General features: G+C 34.5%; 1 protein-coding gene across 1 annotated transcript; it reads left to right on the plus strand.

The window, feature by feature from the left end:
- Positions 1-8,545: 8,545 nt before the first annotated feature.
- Cbr-nlp-10 lies at positions 8,546-10,215 on the plus strand (the record flags this gene model as incomplete). Its single annotated transcript, XM_002647059.1, has 3 exons — positions 8,546-8,600; positions 9,345-9,428; positions 10,070-10,215. Coding segments are annotated over 3 exons (285 nt in total), but the record flags the coding sequence as incomplete, so codon positions are not given.
- Between the last annotated feature and the right edge of the window lie 78 nt (positions 10,216-10,293).

Below are 10,293 nucleotides of genomic sequence, written 5' to 3' on the forward strand. Positions count from 1 at the left end.
TACTGTCAACATTTGGTGGGAGCTTTGAAAAGTTAAGAAAGCGTTTTGTAATTCGATCCCAAGTATTGTCGGATTAAAAAAAGTGACACTTGAAAATCTCGGAGACGGCGCTCGTGTCGATTTGCGAGGGGGCGGAGCGAAACCGGATACTGTAGATAACAAATTTATTTATGTGAATTTAGTGGGATCCTTTTATCAGAATTCGTTCTCTATTTCTAACAAGCATGAACACTGAGCGTCCGTAACGGATTGTTCGCGAATCACCTGTGTTTTGCGGAACTTCTAGATTTTTTTCTTGTCCACCGATTTTTAATTACCCCATTCACTCGAAAACCTGTTATTCACCTTTTTTCCAGTCCAGACAGAATTTTGTCTGAAAGTTCCTCAAAAAACGAACTTCAGCAGGTGAAAATTGTCTAGCGATCTGAAACTTGGGATCTAGAATTTTTCCCTAATTTCTTGGAAATTTACAGAATCCTAGAATAAAAGCCAATGAACTCTAGAAATTTCAGATCTGAAATTTTTCAGAACATCTCCACGAGCCAAAAAAATTCAAATTTTCCAAACTTCCTTGTTTTTTTTTTGTTCCAAAGATTCAGATTTGTTTTCTTTCTTCGAATTTAGGTTAGTAAATTTTGAAAATTTAGATCTATGGTTGATCTAGAAGTTAGAATTTTTAAAATTGTGAAATTCAAGAATCTGAAATTTTCATTTTCAGCCCAGCTAAATACGATTTTTGACACCAAGAAATAGGCTAAAAATAGCTCTAAATCTCCTCCAATGTTTAAGATGGGGGTGTAAGGAGGAAATTTGAATCTCGTGCTGAAAAATTGGAAACATTTTACACCTACATTTTTTCATCTAATTTGAACTTTTGATTTTTTTTCCCCTCTATTTTGTTAGTTTTCATGGAAATTTCAGAACCACTTCCAAATTCGATTCAATTTATCTTGGTTCCTGGGAAAGGTATCTGGAAATGGTCAACTGATAAAATAATACTAATTGTATGATAAACATTTTGTCAGCAGACCGCATTTTGATATCTCTAACAGGAACCCAGATAAATAGGCTCAAAGGTGGAAGCGAGGAGGCCCTTTACAGTAGCCCCCACACTCTCAACTTTGGCCCAATTTATCTCAGCTCCTGTAAGAGGTATCAAGAAATAGCCAATTAATAAAATTTCACTGGTTATATGATAAATACTTTGTTAGTTGATCACTTTTTGATATCTTTGACAAAAACCGAGATAAATTTAGTCAAAGCGCAGAGCCCTTCTTTTACAGGTTTCATGGCACTTTTCATTGAATTCAGATTTCAAGCTGGTTAACCCATGTTTTGGACCTACCATTTTTTTTCCTTAGTTGTAAAATTTGTCTAAAAAACCTAATTAGCTTAATTAGTGTCTGAAGGAGGTGGTCCCAAAACATATGACTTTTAGGGATCCAGTGATCCACCTAAATTGAGGAAGTGACGTCATTGTTTGGATTTTTAAGTAACGGTTGCAGAAAAAAAAAACTGAAATTTCAAAAACCGGATTTTGAATAATCTGCAATATTAGAAGTCTAAAGTGTAACTATCTAGACTTTCAGAAGTTCCGGAATCTAAGGATCTTGAAGTTCGGAAAATCCAAAATTTCTAGAAACTCGATAACCTGAAAGTTTAAAAATCGAAGCATTCAGAAAAATTCTATGAAACCAAAACATTAGACAACCTCGATAATGTCCCAAAAACTCATAATTCAAAATTTCCTGTTTTTTTTCAAGTTCCCTCCCCCACAAACTTTCTGAAGACTATAGTCTCCAGACTCTCAGAAACGTTCTCCTACTCTCCTCCCATTTTTCCCAAAATCCAATTAGTCTGAACTCCAAAAACCCAACTTGTGACCCTTTACCTATATGACCCACTTTTTCGAAAATTACTGGTCTTTCAAAAAATTTTAGTTTTCAAAGTTAGTCATCTTTTCTTCCGGCAACCTATACACCCACTTCTATATAGTCTATATAGATTGCTCAGCAATTTAAAATTCCAGTTTTAATGGTTCCAATAAATTTCCAAGTAGTCAATTTTCCTGAAAAATTTTGCAACTTTTATTTCAAATTTCGTGAAATTTGTTAAACAAAAATTTTTGGGAATATGAAAATGTTTCTTATTTGTTGTAACACATCCCTTTTCTGGGTTTTTATGACTGCTCGAGCGACTATAAATTCAATTTATATAACATAAGGAGGCGTCATTTTCTCCTTCAGCTAGTTTCTTATAACGTCTTCTTCTTCTTCTTCTTCTTCTTTTTTCTTTTAGTGTAACTGGGTTTAGGTTTAGGAAGATGGGCTTGTTTTTGGTTCGACATGTGATTCTTAGTTTTTGGGTGATCCAGCGATTCGGAATTCTGAGATTCTGAACTTCAGAAGTTTGGAGATTACCAGAATTCTCGGCTTTTAAAATCCTGGATTCTGAATTTTGAATCATCGATAGGATTTGCTGGTTTTTGAGTTCCCCGAATTCCTGCAATTCTAATTGTCCTGGTTTCCAGAATTATGGGTTTTCATAGATTTTCGAATTTTTGAATTTTCAGAATTCTTGATGGTTTTTCTAATAGGTGGATTCTGGATTCCAAAATACTGAAATACTGAAATATAGGAGTAGCTTTAGCTACAGAGAATCTGGGTTTCTGGTTTTGGAAATAAGAAGGGATTCTGAAATTTGAATTCTGGTTTCATGATTTTGAGATTCTGAAAACCCTAGAATCCTTGGTTTCTCTTAAATTTTCAAATATAGAAATTTAGCCACCAAGATTCCGGAATTCCGATTCTGGGATTTTTTAGTCTTCAAATCCATCTCGAAGAACGATTTAAAAAAAGGTTCTAAAATTTTGAAAATACGAACCTTTGAAACTTCAAAATTGTGAATTTGAAAGATCCCTGATAAACATTTTGTTAGTTGACAACTTTTTGAAATCATTGACGGAAACCGGATAAATTGCGTTGAAGGAGACGCGATCGCGCAGCTGCCCTAGCTTCTTGCGCTCTCTCTCAGGTAAACGATTCTGAATTAGATCTGACTTCATTCGGAATTAGATCTGGGTTCGTTCGTAAATAGAAGTGGCATGATCTAATACAGAATTTAGCTGATCTAATTCCGAACGAACACCGAATGAACTACGAACGAATTAGATCTAATTCCGAACAAACCAGCGGGATTTCGGAGCATCGTAGCGAGCGCTTTTCAAATTTTGTTTTCTTTTCAACGCCATTCACTTTATTTATAATAAAATTTATTAAAAAAGAAAACAGAACAAATATGAGAAAAAGAAAAACATTGATTAAAATTTAGAAATAGGAAATCGGAACGAAAATGAGGGGTGTGACACAAATGAATGAATGGGATCAGCAAAAAAGAAAACGATGAATTCAGCGAGAATAATGGGACCTATGAGATAAGAAAAAGTGACAAAATTTATGAAAAAAAAATCTCAATTCGAATTCTTCCGCTCGTCCATATTTTCGATTTTGAAAATTCTCTTGTCATAGTTTCCGGTTGTAGATAAGATGGGTATTCTTTATGAAATGAATGTCGATTTAACTGAAAAAAGAAGTTTTTGGCTTTGTGATGTTGATAATAAACTTACTTGAGCCATTTCAATATAATTTCCGTACTCAAATCTTTGCAAATCCAAATAAATTCATCAGAGCAGTTGTTTTATACAACAAATCCCAAAATTTTGAATCGTTTTAATCGGATCATGACACATTCGGTTGAGAGCCTGCAATTTCACGCATGTTTCTTTGTCCACCAGACTTTCGAAAACTAACCTGCTCACGGCGAGACGCAGTTTCCGGAAGTAAGACCTTCTCGACTTGTGTAAATTGAGCTCACTATCAGAGAAATTTATCATCTCTTTTTTTCTTGTTTTTTCGGTGATCCCTTGCATCGTTTTTACGTAATCCTTTAAGCTGAAAAGGGCAAAAATTATCTTACCTGCAGAGTTTTCTCTGAATTTAAAATCTTCAGAATATTCGTATTTTTGTCGGTTCATAGAATTACTGTCTTCTATAGAAGTCGTATATATAAATTGAACTTTGAATATTCAGCTGTCCCTAAAAAAAATCACCTAAAAATTTGCAAAAACTTGCACAACACATTAAAATATGTTCCAGAAAATATAGTTTAAATAATTGAGCGAAAAAAAGGCAAAAGTTGAGAGAAATACCCATTTTCTTGACGAAAAAAATTTAGGACAACAAAAAAAACAAAACAATTTATCCGCGGCAGCTGAGTCATTGATGGCGCATTTCTCGTGGCAACTTTGGTATCAGATCTAGTCCAGATCTACTTCCGAATTTCGAGTTATTCGATCTAATTCCGAATGAACTCAGATCTAATTCCGAATCGTTTACCTGAGCTGTCTTGAGCGCGCGCTCCCAAGTAGTCGATTTTGGCTCAATTTATCTCGGTTCCTGTAAGGGATATTAAAAAGTTGTCAACTGATAAAATGTTACTAATTTTATGATAAGGATTTTATTAGTTGATTACTTTTCGATATCTCTTTCAGGATTTGAGATACAGAACGTTGAAGGGAACACAGTCGAGCAGCCGCTTTAGCTTCTCTGTGCTCTTTCTTGACACCTGGCTTCCTAGCCATCAACTTTGACCCCATTCATCTTGGTTACTGTAAGAGATATCTAAAAACTGTCAACTGATCAAATATTACTCATTTTATGCTTAACATTTTCTCAGTTGACCATTCATAATATCTTTTACAAGAATCGAGGTAAATTTGCTCGAAGTGGTGAAAACTCATCTACACAGGTAAAATGCGAACGGATCCGTTACGGACACTCAGCGTTCGCGCGCGGTTGAAATAGGAACCGTATACGGACCGCACGCGACCCGTTTATCTACAACCACCCTCGTTTTTCAAAGATCCATTCTGAAGTGTTCTCTCTGACGCAATTAATTTTTTTCTGCAAAAGTAACAACGAAAATCTTGATTTTTGTCCTTTTCTGTCGGTGTCCAGAAATCCAAACTCTATTCAAAAAATCCTATTCCAATGACGAGGCAAGTTTTAATCTCTTTTTGTTTCTTTTGGCTCCGCCCATTGACTTTTTAATCCATTAAGTAATTTTTGAAGTATCCCATCCCTCTCCTACTTAAAATGATATGTTCAAGTGGATACTTCCTTTAGAATTTTTTTTTTTAACTTTCGAAAGTTGATGTCATTCTTGGAATGTTGAGGATGGTCAGAAAATAAGAATTATCCGGTAATCCTCACATCCGTTTTTAACTCGGAAAATCCAAAAAAATTATTTTAGGATTTCCCCATTTCGTCATTTTCTATCCGCTTCTCTTTTCTGATTTTTGTTTTGTTGCATTTTTTTGTTTTGCAAAAAATTCGTTTCCCGAAAAATGTCCCATCACATTTGTTCTATTTTTTGGTTTTAGCGGAGGACCACTTGCAAAAAAAACTTTTTGACTATTTAAAGAGTCCATCCCATAAATATGTAAAAACAAATCAGAAGGAAAGACGTAGGGAACAAAGATTTAGTTTGATTTTTCGAAATTGGTTTCTTCAAATTCCAGTTTCCTTTCTCGAAAAAAAATCATTTTTGAAAAAGAAAATCCAATTTTCTCTGGAAAGCCTTATATTTTCAGTTCTAATTTTTGTACTAGAAATAGGTCTTTTTCAGACTTCAGAAATAGTTCTTAGAGTTTTTTCATGACTCATTTTTGAGCATTTTTTCTAGTGTTTCTAGGTTTTCTGAAAAAAATTCTTTAAAAAATTCAAAAAGATTGATCTTAATACTTTCAATGAAGCAATTTAGAAATTAGCATTACAATACATTAACAATATTTTGGCTCTTTTTTGCATTCTAACTTTTTGAATACCGTAGAAACTGTAATAGAAGGGCTCCCACAATGTCAATTTTGAGTCAATTTATCTCGGAATTTATCTCGGTTCGTGTGAGAGATATCAAACATGTGGTAACTGATAAAATGTTTGTGCTATTATGGTAAACAATTTATCAGTTGATTATTTTTAGATATCTTTCACAGGAACCAAAAAAATTGGGTCAAAGTCGACGACTAGAGAAAGCGCGCTCAGGACAGAGAGCGCGAGACGCGGCTAAGCGACTGCGTCTCCTTCAGCGCAATGTATTTCGGTATCCGTAAATGATATCAAAATGTGGTTAACTAACAAAAGGTCTATCGTAAAATCAATAATGTTTCATCAATTGATCACTTTTTGATATCTTTCACAGGAGTCGAGATAAATTGACTTGGAGTTGGTGGTTAGGAAACTTCCTTGGATTTGGAATTATTTTGTTAAAATATTTAAATTATCTTGTTAAAAGTTAGGGATCCCTTCCCATACAAGTTTTACGGTATTCTATTTTTTCAAATTTTGGTTTTCTTCGTTTTTCAAATCCTGGGTTTCAGAGATTTTGGCTTTTTTCGAAATTCCAAAACTTTCAAAAGCAAGTTTTTCTTTCTGATTTTTGAAGTTTTATTTTTTTAAACACTGAGTTTTTTTCAAAAATAGATTCATAACCTTCCAGGTTTTCTATGTACCCTAACCTTCTTCCATTTTTGTGACATCAGAACTTTTTTAGTTCTAAATACCAAAAAAAAACATTTGGTAGACTTCCGGAATTTTCTGGAGAGCACCAATGTGTGGTTTTCGGAAATCAGCACTTGTTGAATGAGAGGATAATTGTAGTGGAACAGAACGAGAACTTTTTTGAGAGGGAATTTTTCGGAGCGTATATTTATTTTCCCGGATTTTTGAGTTTAGGACCTTCTGAAAGTTTCAGTTTTCTAGTCAAAAAGTTTTTCAGCTTTCAAAAATTTCGGTTTTTTGAGTTTGAGATTTTTGGAATCAAATTTCAAATTATGTTGTCTATCTAGATTTATTGCACTTTTTTGGCTGTCCACTTCTTTCTGAAATTTTCTAGACAACTACATCTTGACACGCCATTTTCGTTTTCCTCGGAGTTTTTCTGTTGCTTCACAAGAATTCTCCTCTTTTGCCCCGAGAGAAATAGAAGAACTTCGGATTTCTAATCCAATTTTTTTCAATTCTTATAAAATTATATCATTCAAAAAAGCGTGATTTATATGTTTTTGGGGTTCTGGGAAATTAGTTTCTGCCCACATTTTAGAAGTTCAGTAACCTATAAATTGGTGTTTTTAATTAAAGTTTTGAGATTTTACAATTCTGAAACTCTGAAAATTCCGAAATTCTGAAATTCTGAAACTCTGAAAATTACGAAATTCTGAAATTCTGAAATTCTGAAATTCTGAAATTCTGAAATTCTGAATTTCTGGAGTTTCGAGATTCTGGGGTTCCAAGAAAAATCCGAGAAAATAAAAAAAATCTGAAAAAATCAGAATTTTTGAAAATCTCGAAAATTGAAATAGTCTTGAATGCTTGAAAGAAGAATCTAAGAATCTCAAAAAACCGAAAATGTATTTTTAAAGTTTTGAAATTCAATTTTCTAATTTTTTTTCAGATTTTTTCAAAATTAATTTTTTTTCTGTAATTTTCTGAAATTGTTATTTTTCTAGACTCTTCTTGTGTTTTGCTCTTTCCCCCTCAACATTTTTTTCTACATTACTCATTTTTTCCTTTTTTTTCTCCTTTACCCAAAATCCCAAGACCACCTGCCATCTCCATTTTCCTTCCTTGAAATGAGGCTCTGAAAAGCAGAAAATCTCCATAAAATCCACTTTTTTTGTTTTTCAAATCCTGATTTTTCCATTCCGGCTTTCTCCAATTATCCCCTACAATTTTAGGGATTTAGAAAGTGAAAATTTCCATAAAACCCCAGTTTTACGACTTTTTCTTCCCTGGAATTCTCTAAATTCCTATTCCAAACTTGATTGAGAAAACGTCATTGTTTGCTCTTCCGTAAGCTCCGCCCACTTTTCCTCACATCTTCTTTTGTCGTCGTCGTGCAGAATCCTCGCTCCAGAATAGTTTTCATTAAGTTTTGAGATGTTTTGTTTTTGAAAGAAAAAGAAGAAGAAGATGAAGACGTCAATTTTAGATTCTGAGAAATTCGTGAGAATCCAGAATCCAGAACCCAGAATTCTTAGATTCTTAGATTCTTAGATTCCTGGGTCCCGGATCATGTATTCTGGATTCTGGATTCTAGATATTTCCTTGGATTCCTGAATTTTCGAAGATTCCAGAATCTCTTCTGAAATCTCGGAATCTGATTTCAGATCCCAAAATTCGAAACAGCTGAAAAAATATTCCTGATCACTCACCCTCCCATTTTTTCTACGTAATTCCCTGGTGTACGTAACAGATCTGATCTCAAAAAGAAAATTTTACTTCTCATTTTTTATATTTTTTTGTGTCAGTCATTCATTCTTGCAAATTAAAACACATTCTGACCCATCTTGTTTACCTATGTTTTTTTTGTGATTCTGCTTTCATATGACCTTTTCTCTTGACGTCTTCTGAGTCAGATTCTGAATTTTCCACATCTACATTTTTGAGTTTTCCAGGTAAAAACAAAAACGCACGTGGGCCTCGGGAATATGTGGTACATCGCTCTCTTGTTGGCCGTCGCCGCCACTTCAGCAGCACAAAAAGGTTGGTCCGGATGTCCAATGTGTCTGAGTACCTTACCCCGAAAATTCCCACCTTTCAAAGTTACTGATTTTTGGACTTCGGAAGTCTACAAGCTACAGTATCCCGGAAAAAAGATGTCGAATTTCGACATTTTCATTGAAAATTAGTCAACTTCGGAATCCTACAAAAGATCTTCACAATTTTTCGATTTGTCTGGAAATTCAAGAGTATATTTAACAGAACAAGAGCTTAAATTTTGTAATTGACAACTTTATAGCAGCTTTTTTAGTTTTTGAGATATCAGCATTTAAAGTGAGAGCGCGCTCACACACCTCCTTCTCGACCCAAAGCGCGCTCTCACTTTAAAGGCGCATATCTTAAAAACTAACAAGGCTACAAAAAAGTAGTCAAATACAAAAATGAAGTCACCAAAGTTGACTATCTTTCAGTTCAAAAGAAAATATGCGGTATCTTTTTGTTCGGAGTACTGTAGCTTGTGAAGTTTGGACATTGGGAAGGTGGTCAAATTTGATGGTCTAGAAAACTAAAAAACGAGAGTTTTCAAAACTCAAAAATGTCTATTCTCAACCGAGATATGGCGTTTTATAACAAATGGTCTAGAGTTGTATAATGCTAGGCCATCAACTTGAAATGGTTATAACTCGGCTCAAAATGTATATTTTTCTGATTTGAAACCTGAAATTGATAATTACGATCCTGGTTCATTAAGTCTAATTAGCGATTTTCAAATTAAAATTTTTTCAGCCGACGACGAGCAGGTAGTATTTCTGGTACGCGTTCCAATGGAATCAATTGAGGATGACTCGAGTTTGGAGTATCATCCTAGAGGTTAGTTGCCAGCAGATCACTTGAACCGGAAATTGAACAGGAAATGAAATGGAAACTTCTAGAAGAGTTCTTTTTTAGTTTGGTCTCCCTGCTTTTTTGTGATAGTTAGCATGGTGGGCGAGTCAGAGATCGGGTTGCAAAAGTTTGGAAGTAGAGAGTGCATTTTTGCGTGGTAGTGTTTGCAGGAACGTTTACAATATGTAGTAGTTTCTGAAAACACCATCACATCAAGTTGCAGACAAGCAATCTACCGCATTTTCTCTAATAGGAGCCCACCCTAAATTTCAACTTTGAGCTCAATTATCTCGGTTCCTATGAAAGATATTAAAAATCTGTCAACTGATAAAGTATTGGTGATATTATGATAAGCAATTTATCAGTTGACAACTTTTTCATATCTTTTACATGAACCTAGATAAATTGTGTTAAAGTTGAGAGTGTGGGGGCTACAGTAAAACCCGCTACGTTGTAATAAACATTTCATCAGTTGACAGACTTTCGATATCTCTCACAGGAATCAAGACAATTGAGCTTAAAGTGCACTTATAGGGCGGTCTTCTATTAAGGCAAACACAGTAGATTTCTTATGAATCTTGAAGCTTCAAATTTTGAAATTTTGGATCTGTAAAGCAAATTTTCAGACATTTTCAACACAAAACGAGCGATCCCATTCAACGGAGGCATGTACGGCAAACGATCGACGATGCCGTTCTCCGGTGGAATGTACGGAAAACGATCTGGACAAATTTTTGCTCAACGTAGAGCCGCTATCCCATTCTCAGGAGGTAGGATCTTAAATTTTTAGGTTTTTGAATTCTTGGGGCCTTGGGGTGTAGGAGTCCTGGATTCTCAGATCCTTAGATCC

This window comes from Caenorhabditis briggsae (genome assembly GCF_000004555.2).
Source record: "Caenorhabditis briggsae complete genome, chrIII, whole genome shotgun sequence".
NCBI lineage: Eukaryota > Metazoa > Nematoda > Chromadorea > Rhabditida > Rhabditidae > Caenorhabditis > Caenorhabditis briggsae.